This window comes from Sciurus vulgaris (assembly GCF_902686455.1).
Source record: "Sciurus vulgaris genome assembly, chromosome: 9".
Lineage (NCBI taxonomy): Eukaryota > Metazoa > Chordata > Mammalia > Rodentia > Sciuridae > Sciurus > Sciurus vulgaris.
In genome coordinates, this window is record NC_136469.1 from 113756920 (window position 1) to 113774592 (window position 17673).

Here is a 17673-nt window from a genome sequence, read left to right on the forward strand (position 1 = left end):
CACACACATACACACACACCCTTCCATGAAATCACCACCTGCACCAAAATGCTGAGGATTTCCTGTACTGAAAAGTTCCAATCTTATGCCTAATTTCTATCAGCATAAATTAGTTTTGGCTAATCTTAAATTTCATAAAAATGCAATCATATTACTATGTATTCTTTTGTGTCTGGCTCTTGTCACTTAACAAGTCTGTGAAAATCATCAATGTTGTTTATGTCAACAATATGTTCTTTTTTACCGCTCTTATATTCCGATGTATGAGTTCACCATGATATATCAATTTTCTTTTTAATAAGACATTAGTCTGGAGTTCAGAAAAATAAAGTTGAGTTACCAGGATATAATGGAGAAGTTAGGAAATCAGACGAGCTCATAAAGAAGATATATATGGAAAGGAACAGAGGTGTATGACTTGTCCCTGAGGCATTCTAATGCCGAAAGACCTAGGAGGTAAGTCTAAAGTCTCTGGGAGTAGTCACAGGAAAGGAAGAACAGAAAAACTGAAGTCCTAGAAGCCAAGTGAAAGAGTACAACTCTAATACTGCAAATATGTACTCATATCACTGAAATACAGAACTATAAGAAGGGAGTCTTGGAGATAACAGAAACATTAAAAACTATATGGTTCAATAAATGGCCAAAGTTACAAATCAAATGTTTTTAAGTCCAAACATTGGCACAGGATTAACTCACATATACTATCAGAATGGAAAGACAAACCAAACCAGCAACTCTGGTCTGTTTATGCAGTTATTAAATAAATCAAATTACCCATACACTAAGTGTTATTTCTGAGTCACCTTTTTCAGGTTTCATTCTTTTCCTTTCTTAAGGAATCAAACACATAGCTTGAAATTTTCAGTGCCCTATATATAATTTTCAAAGATTAAGTAACAAGAATGGGCCCATTAAATACACATCTTGGCTCTACATATTCTATTTCATTTTGTTATTCCTTTTCTTGCGTAAAACTGGAGAAAAGGGTTATAAAATAGTCAATCATTCTAATTTTTTTCTCCCACTTCAAGGTCACTTTGTACCTCTTGACTTAGTTTTTCCATCTATAAAATCATATACTCAATAAATAATACTTGTCTTCTGCCTCCACCACAACGATCATTTATCACTGTTAAGAATATACCAGGCTCTATTCTAAGAGAATTACACAAACCAACTCAGCACAATTAAGTGGGTATTTACTTTACATATAAGGAAACAAAAGCATAAAGACTTTGGCTAACTGACTTATAATTACATAGTTTTAAAAATAAACGAATCAGGGGCTGGGAATATAGCTCAGTTGGTAAAGTGCTTACCTTGTAAGCACAAGGCCCTGGGTTTGATCCCCAGCACCGCCAAAAAAAAAAAAAAAAAAAATCAACGCATCAGAATTTGAACCTGGTAGCTAAATAGCAGTAACTTTCTTTTTCTTCAGTACTGGGAACTGAACCCAGGGGACAATCTACCACTAAGCTACATCCCTAGCCCATTTCAATTATTTTCTTTGGAACAGGGTTGTACAAAATTGTCTCAGTCTCAAACGTAGGATCCTCCTCCTTTAGTCTCCCAAGTAGCTGGTTGCAGGTATGCATCAGGGTGTCCAGCTCTGAGTAGGAACCCTTAAAACACTATTCTGCTAACATCAAATCAGACAAACCTAGTGAAAAAAGTGCTTTGCAAATTAAATATCACCTACAGAGGTATTTCTTGGAATCTGAGAACCTCCTCAGTAAACACAACATTTTTTTTTAAGTAAACACAACTTTTAAAAATTTTGTTGCTTATATTCCAAGAGAAAGATGGTTACTTCAATACTTACTTCTTACTTTTAGTCTCTTATAAAATATCTTCCTGAGACAACAAAGAATCAATTTTACCAAAATAACAAAAAATGAAATCCAAGACTTAAAAATGTAAAACTAGCATCTGATATTAATAAATATCTCTTTAAATATAGATTGTGGTCTTAATTATAACCCTTTTTCAATTATTTAAGAGAATATAAAATTTCTGTCCTAACCACATAAAGTATAACATAAGCTTATACTTCACGGCAATTACATATATAACATTCTTATAGTCTATTTCTATGAGAAGAGAGAAAATGAACTGAAAATCTCTTACCATTGATCTTTCAGGATATCCAAACAAATAGCCCCTGTGACAGAACTAATATTAGGATGCCATATTTTAGTGATAAACCGGACCTAGAACATAAAGCACACTTAAGTCTTCAAGTAACAGAAATAAAACATATAAAGTTTAAATAGAATTCCAAAAACAACAACAACAACAACAAAACACCTCAGATTAAGCTTCAGCTTAATGCTGTCATACTTTTATTACATCATTTGGTCAAAGTAAAGGGAGAAGTGCAGAAGACATTCTATAAGCTGAATATGGTCACTGACACGTTCTTTTTAAACCTTTTAGTAAATGCCCCATCTTCAAACACACCCAACAACTACTAGATACTTAGAATTTACAAAGAATGATACTAGTTGCTATGAGAATAAAACAGACTAAAACACATTTAGGTAATGTAGTACATAAAATCAAAATATAGAGTAAGTGACTGTGAGGGACTCATTTTACTGTGAGGGAGCAGGAAGAATAGGTTTAAAGGAGAAAAGTAAGCAAAATAAATGCATTGAAGCACAAGTAGTGACGAGCTGTAATATTCCAAATTTTTCTGTGTAAGTTTTTCTCAAATTCTTTGTCATAGATAACGCAGTAAATATTTTGAAAACTTATTACTATTTCAGATATTAAAGATTAGACATGAAGAAATTTACCAAAATCAAATTGCTATATAGAAATATAGAACAAAATTCAAATTTATAATCTGATTCTAGATTCTAAATCTGATCATTTTACTATTTGGCATGAAAGAATAAACCAACAAGCTAAAAAGCAAGCTGGATAAGATCACCATGAAATGAAATCTACTGCATCAGCTCTTATTCACAAGTTTTTGGAAAACCATCACCATCATCATATATTATTATTACTGTTATCATTTTGTTCGTTTGGGTTTTTGTTTTGGTGCGGGGGGCATTACCAGGGGTTGAACTCAGGGGCACTTGACTTCTGAGCCACATCCCCAACCCTTTTTTTATATTTTATTTAGAGACAGAGTCTCATTGAGTTGCCTGGTGCCTCACTTTTGTTGAGGCTGGCATTGAACTCATGATCCTTCTGCCTCAGACTCCCTGAGCTGCAGGCATCATAGGCGTGCACCACCACACTTGGCTCTTTCCTTTTTCCCAGTGCTGGGGACTGAACCAGGGGCACACTACCAGAGGTACATCCCCTGCACTTTTTATTTTTTTGAGACAGAGCCTTGCTGGACTTGAATTTGTGATCCTCATACTTCAGGCTCCTGAGTCATTGGGCATATAGGTGCAAGCCACCTCACATGGCTATTATTATTCAAAGTGATTAGTGAATCCAAATTCTTTAATTAGTAGGCTAATTACTATGTGCCAAGTAATGTTCTAGATATTTGACAAAAATTAACTCTTCACTAATGTGTTACAAATCTATTTCTGATAAGCTAAGTAGCTTCCACTTCTCTCTTCTTGTGACTTCCTGATCTATGTCCTATGTCTCTACTTCTTCACATCCTACTCATTCACTAACTCATAATCAATTCACTAACTCATAGGCACTTTAAGTTACTAGTGAACTCAAAACCCCTAAAAACTAATGTACACTTTCCACATCTTCATTCAGGACATGTTTGATCTTTTTCTATTCTTAAACAGACTTCAATGATACCTATTTCTCTACATTCACACACAATACCATTTCATTAAAGGAGATTTTCATTTTTCAGCTGGGTTACTACACTATCCTGACTTTATTCTATTCTGTCCCCTCCGATCTATTTTCTACACTGAAACCAGAGTACCCTTTAAAACAAATGTGACCTGTGCTGTTACCACGCTTAAGTGCTTAAGCCCCTTTAATAACCTCTCATTTACTTTTTTAAGTCCACACTTAATTTTTTTTTTTTTGTGGGGGTGGTGGTGAATACTGAAGACTGAATCCAGGGGCACTCTACCACTGAGTTACATTCCCAGCAGCCCCATACCTGCCTTAAAAAAAAAAAAAAAAAAAAAAGACAGGTTTCGCTAACTTGCCCACGCTGGCCTTCAACTTGAGGTACTCTTGCCTCCGTTTTGTGAGTCACTGGGATTACACCACTGTGCCTGCCTTTTAAGTCCACACTCTTACCTGGCCCTCAAGTTCCAATTTCACCTCCACCCCATATTCCACTTTCTCCTCAGATTTACTCAAATTTGTAATTTGCCTCTGGGCCTTTGTGATTATCCATTTTCTCAGTAATACATCTCTCTAGCCTGTGCCCCTAGATAACTCCTTGTTATGGTTTAGATATCAGGTGTCCTCAGAAATTCATGTATTCATGCAACAATAAAGTTTAGAGGTGAATGACTGGGTTATGAGAGTCTTCACCTAACCAGTGCATTAATCTTCCAGTAAGTCTTAACTAGATGGTAACTACAGGCTAAAAGGGTGTTGCTAGAGGAGAGGGTTGACTGGGGCATGCCTTTGGGGCATATATTTTGTCCTTGTTGAGGGGAGCTCCATCTCTCTCTCTCTCTGCTTCTGGCGCAATGTCCTGAGCCATTTTCCTCCACCACAATGTCCTGCCACGATATTCTGCCTCTGTTCCCGCCTGAAGCAACGGAGTTCACCATCTATGGACAAAGACTTCTAAAAGCAAGAGCCCCCCAAATAAATTTTCCTCTTCTAAAATTATTGTCAGGTCTTTTTGGTCATAGCAGCAAAACAGCTGACTAAAACACTTCTGTCCTTCCAAGCTTCAGTTTCCATATCAATTCTTCCCAACCTGTTCTCAAAACATCTTCTATATTCTTTTATCAGTATTCACCACACTTCTATTAATTTCTGCCTTAATTTTCTGGTCTTCCCTGAAAGGCATGTATTCATCCTGTTTACTAGAGCATCTTGAGTATCTCAAAGTGCCTCACGCTGGAATATAAATTTAAATATTATGGCAAACCTATTTCAGAGATAAACAATATATCTGAAATACAGTCTAGGTCAAATAAGACAGAAATACAGGGTTATGTACAGGAAACATCTCATTGTAACCATAAAACTCACATCTAATATTTACCATTCACTAAATTTAATTTACACAGGTACAAAATAATCACTGCCTTTAACTTCAATGAAGAAATCCCAGCATTCTGTAACCTTATAACAAAGTGGTTCAACAATATTTTCAACAAGATTAGAAAACAGAGTTTTAAATTACTATTGAAAACACAAGATGTGTGTGGGGGGGAGACATAAACAACAAAATCTTAATATATGTCAGAAAGTTTATAGGTTAGAAAAGTGATCTGAGGATGTGTGAACTTGCTCCTATTTATTTATTTGTTTATTTATTTATTTTGGTTCTGGGGATTGAGCCCAGGGCCTCATGCATGCTAGGCAAGCACTCTATACCACTGAGTTACATTGCTCATTCTTTTTCTTTGAAACAGGGTTTCTGAGTTGCTCAGGGTGGACTTGAACTTGCAATTCTCCTTCCTTAGAAACCCAAATAGCTGGTATTACCAGGATACACTGTCATGCCTACCTTGCTCACAAAGGAAGAATTTCCTTTACATAATTCTGTGCAGATGCACATGCAGAGTCAAGTAAATACCAGAACTAAGTTAATTTTTTTCTTTAATATTTTTTAATTAAAAATCATAAATTTACATAGGGCAATTCTGTTTGATTCATTGTTATTTTTAAATCTAACCCTAACCCTCCTATCCCCCATTATATGTCCTCATCCGCTTATCAGCGAGATCATTCGTCCTTTAGTCCTTTAGTTTTCTGAGATTGGCTTATCTCACTTATCATTTGCCTGCAAATGCCATAATTTTATCATTCTTCATGGCAGAGTAATATTCCATTGTATATATATGCCACAGTTTCTTTATCCATTCATCAACTGAAGGACATCTAGGTTGGTTCCACAATCTGGCTATGGTGAATTGAGCAGCTATGAACATTGATGTGGCTGTATCTCTGTAGAACTAAGTTAATTAATCAGCTAATTCTTATATTGTAGTACTCTCTCTCTAGTTAGAAATAAATAAATTTGAATTTACAGAAATTATTCTCTCATGTCTAGGATTGTAGCTCATTGGTAGAGCACTTGCATAGTGTACATGATGATAGGTATGATTCCCAAAGGAAGACAGAAAGGGGGAAAGAAAGAAAGAAATCAAAGAAATCGTCAAGAGGTCACACCATTATCCACCAGTACAAACATAAGTAACTGTCTTATTAAAAGCATTTTTGTTATTTGCGCAATCCCACAGCGCTGGGGACTTGAACGCGGGCCTCCAGCATGTGAGGCAGGCACTCTACGTGATGGGCTATATCACCAGCACCTAAAAGCATTTTTTATGTGATCTACCACTTCTTTTTCCTCCTTATTGTTCTTCGCCATTAACTACCTCCTTTCTTAAGTTTTTTCCACTCCTGCCTTTTCCTTTCTCAGGCCTGAATGTTACCAATTAGTACCACATGCATCCTCCTTTAATACTGTCCTATTGCTGAATACCCAACTTATACCAATTGTATACCACCACTTTTGCACATAGTCCTGCCATTCCTGACCTAGATTAACCAAAGCATAAAACCAAAGGAACTTGGCTGGGATGGAGTATAAATAATAATACTAGGACATTTATCATGACCTATTTGAGTCATAATTGCCTTTGATTACAAAACAGGTAAGGAATAGGTACTAGGATATTTACTAATAGCAATTCATGTCTCCTTGTTTTCCCATACAAAACTAATATTCACACTATCTGGAAGCTTTAGAATACTCACTAGCTTTCGGGAGCATTCAAGGACTAAAACAAAACAAAACAACAACAACAAAACACACCTGAACACTGTGTGCACAAAGGTAATAAAATGGAGACTATTCTTAATTATCTATACTAGCTATACTGGCTAACCATCATTGTTCTTCCTACAGAACGCAACCTACATTCTACATACACTACAGTTCCACAAACATTTCAGTTCCTATTTCTCATGGGATAGGAGTTCACTTTTCCATCAGGAACTTCCAGTTTCAAGATTGAAACTGAAGGACAGTATATTATTAAACCAGTTTTAATTCACTTGTGACACAAAAGAAAATGCTATTTTAAATATGCCTGTTTGGATGGAATGCTCATTAAATATTATTAACAGTGGTATTTAATATTCAATTTCACATAAATAGTATGCTTATAATATCAAGGAAAAATAAAATTCACAACCTAGTTTCTAATATAAAAGAACAAATCACTGAGATAGTTGAACTAATTTAATGTTTTTTCTCATTAACAATATATATATACTACAATTGAGAAAATACTGGTTGTATACACTGAATCAAATTCCTTCACTATTTTCAGCTGATTCAAAGACATATATATGTTCTCTATCTGGAAGTAAATCTTTTGCTCTTCTGGTCAAAGACTTATTGGGGAAAAGTAAACAGAAAATATGCTATGTGCATATTAAAATAAACAGGACTGGTATGGTCATGCACACTTGTAATGCCAGCAGGAGGATCGCCAAGTCTAAGGTCAGCCTCTGCAATTTAGCAAGACCATGTCTCAAAAAAATAAAGTAAAATGAAATAAAATAAAATAAATAAATAAATAAATAAATAGATAGATAGATAGGGCTGCTGATGTCACTCACTGGTAGAGTGCCCAAGGTTAAAACCCCACCAACTGCCCTCCCCCACAAAAAGATAAATTAAGTTTTTAATAAATTCTCAGATTTTAGCAGCATAAGATAGTAGTACTCTACTTATTCATGAGGGACAGGTTCCAAGATTCCCAGTATGCCCAAAACTACAGACAGTATTAAATTCTATATGTTAGGTTTTCTTCCTATACATACATACCTGTGATAAAATTTATATTCACAAAGTAGGTACAGTAAAAGATTATCAAAAGCTAAAAAAAATTATTTTAATAAATAATTTAAAACTGAGGAATTACTTATTTCTGGAATTTTCCATTTAATGTTTTCAGACCTTGGTTGACTACAGATAACTGAAAAAAGGAAAACTGCAAATAAAGAAAGAAGGTCATATCTCAAAGTGCTAAAACAGAGTCAGGACTATGCAATTACTTTAGAGTTAGAACAGACCCTAGAAGAAACATCTTTATTGAGACATAACTGACCCACCTAATTTCAGAGATCATATCCTTCTTCTTCACAGTGTCATAGAAGGTGAGTCCAGTGATTTAACATATGGGCCTTAAGGAATCTGGGTTCTATGTAATCACTAAGTCTCAGTTCCTTAATTTACTAGGACTGTTAATACTATTTCAGGAAAGATATACAAAGTTTTCACTACTAACGAGTGACAGTTTTATCTATCATGTTAAGTACAGTGGTTGAGAGCAGCCCCTCAAGAGTGATTTTCTTTCTTCCATCTATTTCTGTTTTTTTAAAATGAATGAATTAAAATCCAGGAATGGTAGCACACATCTGTAGCCTATAGTCTAAATTTCTCAGGAGGATACCTATAATCCCAGCTACTGGGAGGCTGAGGCAGGAGTATCACAGTTCAAGGCCAAGCTGGGCTAGTTAGTGAGACCCTATCTCAAAGCAAAAATTTAAAGAGGGACTGGAGTTGCGGCTCAGTGGTAGCACTCTTGACTAGGACGTGTGAGGCCCTGGGTTCGATCCTCAGGATCACATAAAAATAAAAATAAAAAAAGGTATTATGTCCACATACAACTAAAAAATATATTGAAAAAAAAATTAAGAGCTGGGAATATGTTCAGTGGTAAAGTATTTGCCTAGCATGCTCAAGGTTATAGGTTCAATCCTCAGTACTACAAAAACAGAAAGAAATCCTGGGGATGAATGGTGATGACAAGTGCACAAAAATATGAATATATTTAATGCTGCTAAATAATACACCTAGAAGGCCAGGTGCAGTGAGGCACACCTATAATCAGAATATCCCAGTGACTGAGGACACTGAGACAGAAGGATATTAAGTTTGGGGCCAACTTGAAAACTTAACAAGACCCTCACCAACTTTTTTATTTTGACCAAAAACAACAACTACAAAGAACTCAGTGGTAAAGTGCTCCTAGATTCAATCCCAAGTAATGTCCTCCAAAAAAAACCCCAATTCACCTAAAAATGGTTAAAATGGCAAATTTTGTGACATGCATATTTTGCCACAATTTAAAACAAAAAGGCATGTCAAAAAATAGATGAACATCAAGCAACAGAATAAGAGACATCCCATTCTGGTAGCTGATCTAAATTCACTCTGAAATTCCCATTACCATGTCTATTCTTTTCTTTCTTTTTAAATTTTTTTTAGTTGTAGATGGACATAATACCTTTTATTTATTCATTTTTATGTGGTGTTGAGGATTGAACCCAGTGCCTCATGCATCCTAGGCAGTGCTCTACCACTAAGCCACAACCCCAGCCACCATGTCTATTCTTAAGCGGTAACAAGCAATGGAGTTGACTGTATGAATTTTAGAAAGTTCTAAGTAACTGCTATAATATATTCAAGGGCACTTATACAATGAGGAACCACAGATAATATGTAGGTGTAGAACATGGTCCTTGACTGACGAGCAAAAAATGTCAAAGACACATGTCTAAAATAATACATAAATCTATGCTGGTACTATAAAAATTATATAAAATGCTAATGAGAAACATCTAACAGACACAGCTTAATGGAGAAATGGCACTTCACCAAATCTTAAAAAAAAAAAAAAAAAAAAAAAAAAAAAAAAAAAAAAAGCCAGACAAAGATTGAGCAAAAATGACAGAAAAGCACGGAAGAATAAACATCATCTTCAAAGAGCCAATAATCTAGGTTAGAAAATGAGATCATGTTGTGGGTGAAGATGTAGAAGATTAGGGTGGACAAAAAAATTGGGGTGAAAATGTAGGAGACTTTAAATGCCAAGATAAAGAGTTTAGACTTTTATTAACAGAGAATAAAAAGGATAATCTAAACTGTGTTTATAAAGATTAGAAATGAAAAAGATGGAAAGTGATTAAAGTAAGTATCTAGTTGAATGGCTAAATTAAAGTGATGATAGTGACAGAAGTAGAAACATAAAGGAAGGAGCTCAGTTAAAATAAAATTTAATTAAAAAAAAAAAAAAAAAAAAAAAAAGTTCAGGTTACTTTTTATTATCCATGACCATAGGATAAGGTAAGATCACTCCCTACTTCACTCCATGAAAGGAGGAGAAATATAAGTCTTATTGCTATATTTCTTGGCACATAATATTCAGATAATTATTGAGAGAATGCAGAATTCATTCTTCCCTAAAATACATACTTCTCTGAGCAAAGTAAGATGCTCTCTCTAAATCTGGGACACATCAAGTTTTTACAAACCCCGTTATCTGAGTCATTATCAAATGTACATCCCATTCCAGTACAGAGCCACTACTGGTTGCTTTTGAATAAGCTTGTTTTTCATTCTAATTTCAGAAAGAAGTCATTTGCCATTGCCTGCAATCTTAAACATAGCAAACAACTCATAAAGCAGTAACTTTAATAAGCAATAAAACATATATTAATTAGGAGAGCCAAGAATAGAAAACATATCAAAAGTTCATGCATAAAAATAACTTTACTATACCTTAGGGGGATTGAATGGATATGTTTCTGGTATTTTTATCTCTAGTTGATATCTTCCTCCTAAAAAATTGGGAAAATTAAGTTAACAATGCTGTTCAACTCAAATATGTGAAGCCAAATATACTGACAGACCTTTTAAAAATATTCATTATTTTATATTCAACCACAAATTTATTTTAAAGTAGGAACCCAAAAAGGAAATAAAAGCACCAGTTTTTTATTTAATATTTAAAGTACACAGAAGACCCATTTCATATCACTAATTAGTTTATCAGTGAGGAATAGGACTACAGATACATGAATAAATTAAATCCACAGACAACCCAAAGCCAAATATTTCATGAAAACAACTGTCTTCCATCTCCTTTTGTTTCCTCTAGTTCACCCTAATAAGAGTCACTAACGTGGGAGGGGAGTGAAAGGAAAAAATAAAAAGGCAAGGAGATATAAAAGAATAAATGATACAGAGAAAAGGATATAGATAAGGCCATTGGCTAAAAAAATTTACTTCTAACTGGTTCTCTCAAACAACACCAAATCTTTTATCTTGTGACCTAAATTAAATGCTAACACTTTTTGTTAAGTTTTAAAAAAATAAACTGGAAAAAAAAAAAAAAAAAAAAAAAAAAAGACGGGCATGAAGACAAAAAAAAAACTATCCTCTTCCTTTAAATGGGTGTATTAAATGCAAATTTTATAAAGAAGTTATTCTAACCAGTAATGTTGTATATAAACAGAAGACAACATTTTTTCTTTTGGAGTTATCTTGAGCAACCAGCAACTAAACAGATATCTTAAAAAAAAAGTTTTTCTATCTTCTCACTGTTGGGGGTATTCACGGAAATGATAACTTCCTCTCAGGAAATTCTCAAGGGATAAGTCTTGAATCTTATCTCTAACCTTTTACAACCTATGGACATAGAATACTATCCGAAAACATAGCAAATAAAATTGTGCTAATGAAACACATATGACACTGGTATTTTGCTTCATAATAATCAAGGGATGGAATAGATGAAAGACTAGTCATGAAACCCCTGGGGGCAGGCATCATTAACATTGAAATTCTATACACCCAGCTCTTGAAAAAGCCAAGCAGGGAACTTTCCCCAATATTTCTTACATTCTCTCAAATTCACCTCATTCACTGCTATGAATGGATGATTTTGGATCTGGGGGGAAAGAGCAATTCACCTGGTACCATTTTATTTAAACACTTTTGAGTTCCAGTTCTTCTCTTACAATTCTTTTCAATAGAGTCTCATCTATTAAATACATGAATAGAACCAGATGCCTGAATTACAAAACACATGCTAGCAGTAAAGAATAAAGAAAATAAATGAAAACAAAAGGGGGAGGGGAAAAAAAAAAAAACAGATAACAGAAGGGTAACTGAGGAAATTTTGTGAATACTGAACTTACGGAATTATAAATGTACTAAATGTGATCTGAACAATACATAAGATCTTCATTTTACTTCCTACACATCTATTTTTCCTGATTAAATTTCAGATTACCATCTTTTATACGAAGTTGCTCATTCGTGTACGTCCAAAACAATCTCTTATGAGCAGCATGCACTCCCAGATAAATTTAATGAATAATGCAGGATTCTACAGACCCCCAAATTTTTATTTCTACTCCATGTTATATGTTCTTATATTGTTTCTCAGCCTTTTGTCTAAGAGAGTAAGTGTATGTTTTGTCTTGTATTACCTGACAAATTGTAAAACATAACACTATAGCTTTAACCATAATATCATTCATGTGTCGCTTAACAATAGGATGTGTTCTGAGAAGCGCGTCATTAGGTGATCTCATCATTATGCAAACAGAATATATTTCTGTAAACCAAGACGATGTCACTCGGCAGTGTAATTTTAAGAGACCACTGTCAAACAGGTAGTCCATCACTAACCCAAAACGTCAGATTGTATGTTATGTATTTAATCAGGTTGATACATTTAAGGGATTTTTACAAATACACTGTATAAGCCAGATGCATTAGCTGTAATCCCAGCTAGCTGGGAGGGTGAGATAGGAGGACCACATATGCAAGGCCAGCCTGGGCCAACAGAGTGAAACCCCTTCTCAAAACAAACAAACAAACAAAAAAGACGGAAAGGGTTTGGTAGGGGGATCATGGATACAGAACACTTGCCTAACATGCATAAAACTCTGGGTTTAATTCTCAATACAGGAAAAAAACACACACGCATAAAATAAAAACAGCATTCATTATAAAAAAGTTACCTCTTGAAGAATAGCTTTCTGCCTCCACACCCCCAATACACACACACATACACACACACACAAATACAGGGTCTTGCTTAGTTGCCCAGACTAGCCTTCTCACCCTAGCCTCAAGCAATCCTACTACCTCAGCTTTTGAGTAGCTGGGCCTACAGGCATAAGTTACTGCCCCCAGCTTTAAGAGCTTTTAATATTAAAAATTTCTAATCTTTAAGTTTAAATTATTTTTTTAAAAAAGGCTGTAGATGAAAAGAGTTCAGAATTTTTGACCTATCAACAATGATTTCACAAATTTAAAAGAACTTTTAGGAAGACTCAAGAAACAAAATGTTCATTTACCACTGAGTTATTTTATTAGGCAAAAAAAGAAAACTGAGTTTAGTAAACATGCATCACTCAATTTTTCAATGGTTATTTTACTTCTCAATCTGATTATTTTTTAACACTATATAAACTTCTGCTTTTACTTTTTAATTTAAACCAATCCCAAAACCACTAACGGGTTGGGGGTGTAGCTCAGTTGGAGAGTACTTGCCTGGCATATGAGAGGCCCTGGGTTTCAATGCCCAGTACCAAATAAAAACCAACCAACTAGCCGGGCTAGTGGTGTACACCTATAATCCTGCCTTCTTGGAAGGCTGAGGCAGGAGGATTGTATGTTTGAGATCAGTCTCTAAATCTTAGTGAGACACTGTCTCAGAATAAAAAATAAAAAGGGTTGGGGGCATAGCTCGGTAGTAAAGCATCAATAGGTTCGATCTCCAGTACCACCCACAAGAAGAAAAAAGGTGGTGGGGGGAACCCTAAGAATCCTGCAAGAAACATTATTTAAACATTTTTTCTTCTATTTACATTTCAAAGAAAAAGTTTCTAGTTTATGCCCTCGAATGGTACTTTTACTAAACAAAATGAACATCTCAATACTTATACATGACACAAAGAACAGAACGAGAAAGTATATTTCAAGTACATATCCAAAAACATATTAAATGTAATCCTATCAAAAGACTGTTTTATTTGAAAGCAGAAGCAGGATTAAATACTTAGTTACCAAACATTTCTAACTAAAAAGGAATATGGTGCATTAAATATAATCACTCTATGAAAAAGTCTATTTATCCAATTTTTAAAAAATTCACCTACCTATTAGGAGTTGCTAAAAAGGCAACAAACTTTCCTTATCTAACCATTAAGCTCAGGAGGGACCTTATTGGTTATAAAAATTTGCTGGAAGAACTCTAGAATAATGCTATTGCCTTACTGCCTTTAAAAAACAAAACAAAACAAAATCCAAAAAGAACATCTAGTCAGGAGTGGTGGCACATGTCTCTATCACTCCAGTGACTCAGGATACAACAGGAGGATTCCAAGTTTGAGGCCGCCTCTACAACTTAGTAAGACTCTGTCTTCTCAAAAAATAAAAAGGAATAGGATGCAGCTGTGGTAAAGTGATTCTGGGTTAAATTCCCAGTGTAAGTAAGAAAGAAAACCAAATTTCTACATGATTAAAAAAAAAAAAAAAAAATTATGTCTGCCATCAAGAAGAAGGAAGGTAGCATAACATAACATTTGCAATTAAGACAAGCACTTGATTTATAAGATATAACTAAAGGTTTCTTCTAATGTTTACTTTCAAAAGAACTAAATGAGCAGTGTTCGGTGGCACATGCCTATAATTGCAGCAACTTAGGAGGCAGAGGCAGGAGGATTTCAGGTCTGAGACCAGCCTTGGCAACTTAGCAAGAACCTGTTCCCAAAAATTAATTAATCAATGAATCTCAGGATGTAGCTCAGTGGTTAAGCACTCTTGGGTTCAATCACCAGTATCATACCCCCGCCAAAAACATAATATGCTAATGACATACTGGGGTCTTTAAATTTTTGAATAAAGACAAAAATATTCAAGAATATTACATTTTTCTCAATCTGGAGAACTGTTCATTACCAAATTATAGAACCACCACATTCAGAATAGTCATAATCACCCATTCCATAGTCAGTACTGATTCACTCCAAAGCAGAAATGATAAAAAGCATAGCTTTGAAGTCAAAGGATATTAGGTCTCAAATCCCAGCTGTGCCTCTTTTTCATATCAAACCTTAGGTAAGTTACTTGACTTCTCTGAGCTTAAGTCTTTCTTCATCTATGAAAAAGTGATAACTCTACTTACCTCATAAGATTTGAACTGAATACACGTGTATGCATACATGTAATGCTTCTATATGAGCTACCACATATTGTTACATGCTTTGTACTAAACAAATACATGAATACCTAGAATGCAAGAACCTTGGTTATGCTACTTAATCCAAATTTATAATATTCATTCATGAAGATTTGCCTAATGAGAAATTAAAATGCTAAAGCTTTTCTATATCTTACCCCCAACTCTGGGGTCTAAAGTAGCTACAGACTTAACTTGTAAACACAAAACTCAGTAAAGCTATCTACTTTCTTTTCTGGATGTCTAAAAATGATCACTCAAAGCTTTCCTAAGTAAGAAAATTAAACTACATCCAGTATGAAAACATATGAGTGAATGAAATGCCATATGACAAATGGGAGAAGAGCTTTAAAAAACAAAAACAAAGTTAGTCAGAAATTTAAGGCAAGGTTTGTTATAAATACCATATGAAGGGTAACTTGAGAGTCTATAGACTGTATAAGTAATAGGCTTAACATTCTATGTTTTAAAACTCCTAACCTGCACAACCTGTTACTTAGCTGTGATAAATCTGTTTTGGGGAAAGAATATTAACTAAAATTCAGTAAGAAAAATCAGTCTAGATTAAGTGCCTAAATTTATCATTTTTAAAAATTGCTGTATATCCTAGGCCAAATGTAGTTACCTTCTATGTAGCTTATAGATGCTCAAGATTATTCTGATTTAATGTTTCAGACAAGTTCTAATACGCAAAATATTTTGATACAGAAAAAAGTACTTGCCTTCATATGGTGTGTCTGGAGGTCCTGCTATTTCTCCTCTTAATTCTGTAAAATTCTCATCTACAAGATCTACTTTAATTTGATTTTTGCTCGTCTTAAAAATAAACAGAAAATATATGTTAGTTATGTCAACAAGGAAAAAGCCTATTTTAAAATATTACCTATAAAAATTTTTGAAGCCCCTTCTTTCATATTTATCTGCTCTAGAAAAATAATCTGTCCTTTTCTAGGACTTAATTAGCCAGCTTAAGAGTATTTAAAACAAGGAAACTAAGAAGTATTAACTTCAATGTTCTTAATGAAATAACACCACTTTGAACAATAGAACAAATGGCTTGTAGACTTTATCAGAATGTTATTAAATAAAAATAGTAGACGACTTATTTATATTTGCCAACTTCATATATGTTAAGTCCAAAGTGATAAACCTATTCATCTGTAGTTAAAATGCTAAGATTCTGTACCCCAGGGAACTTAGGTTCTGTTTGTATCAACAGAAAATGCAGGGTCATTAAAAGTCATTTAGGCCATAAGCTCTCATTTGAACTAACCATAACAATTCTAGATGTTTATAATAATACAACAACCACAAGGATGGTAAAAACTCCAGGCATCTAATTAATTTTCCTTTCCATGGCAATTGCCAAAGTCTAAATGCCTCACCAGAATCTTCTAATATCATCAATTTATTTTTCTGCTTAGTTTACTTCAATGGCAATACCTACCTTCTAAAACGGATTTCTACTTTAAATTTCTCTACATCTACATTTAACTCTTAACACTTCTCATAGTGTTTTCATATCTATAATAACCCTTGAGTATCTTAATCTTTTTTGAGTCCATTCTCAGAGTCTTGGTAACCTTAAATGATTGAGATATTCCATCCAATGGAATTCACATTAACATTCCCAAGTACCTACCCAACTATAAATGGTACCTCCTAGTATGTTACTGGTCTATATTCCATATTCCTAAAACAGTAAGTCCTCCCCTTCTCCCAACTTAAACCTAAATACCTAGTACATAATATATGTATTTTATTTTGTTAAATTCCTTATTTTTACCTAACAGACATAATACATCTACTTTTATGACAGAAAGTCTTGCATAAGATTTCAGTAATGAATTTTTCTGCTTTTGAAACCACCTTTTTAAACTTGCTTACTGGATGGAACAGTTTAAGAATACCTGCTTTAAGGTCCTCAGCTTCTTCCACCACACATACACACAAAAATACCAGTTTTACTTTTTTTATACTAAATACTTTTAGTACAGAAACAATGTATAACTTAAAATCCACATTTCTAAGATTTCATATGACTCCCTTAAAATATGGGGAGGGTGCTAGGAATTTAACCCAGGGACACTTTACCACTGAGATAAATCCCCTCCCTTTCTAGTTTTAATTTTGAAACAGGGTTAAGTTGCTGAGGCTGGTCTCAAACTTGCAATTCTCCTGTCTCAGCCTCCCAAATGGCTGGGATTACAGGTGTGTGCCACTGCTCCCAGCTTCATGACTCTCTTCTAGTAACAGGATTACCAAACTTACTTTAATGCATTTTTAAGGGCTTAATGGGTAGAGTGCCTGCCTTTCATGCACAAGGCCCTGGGTTCAATCCCCAGCACAAAAAAAAAAAAAAATTCTAATTAATACTGGTTTATTTCATAACCTTTTTTAATGCTTCAAAGTATTTCATATTTTTCTGAAAATGTTTTTAACCAAAAAGTGAAACTTAATTATAAATATGCACAAAAGCGAA

General features: G+C 34.3%; 1 protein-coding gene across 1 annotated transcript in view; it reads right to left on the bottom strand.

Annotated features, from left to right (window-relative positions):
* The window catches only part of UBE2K (ubiquitin conjugating enzyme E2 K), a 60555-nt gene that overhangs the window by 16068 nt on the left and 26814 nt on the right, over nt 1-17673 (bottom strand). The window contains exons 2-4 of the mRNA XM_079152883.1: nt 15914-16007; nt 10715-10773; nt 2131-2213 (exon numbers count right to left, since the gene is read on the bottom strand). Coding sequence (XP_079009009.1) covers nt 2131-2213; nt 10715-10773; nt 15914-16007 — 236 coding nt within the window. The remainder of the gene's footprint in view (nt 1-2130; nt 2214-10714; nt 10774-15913; nt 16008-17673) is intronic.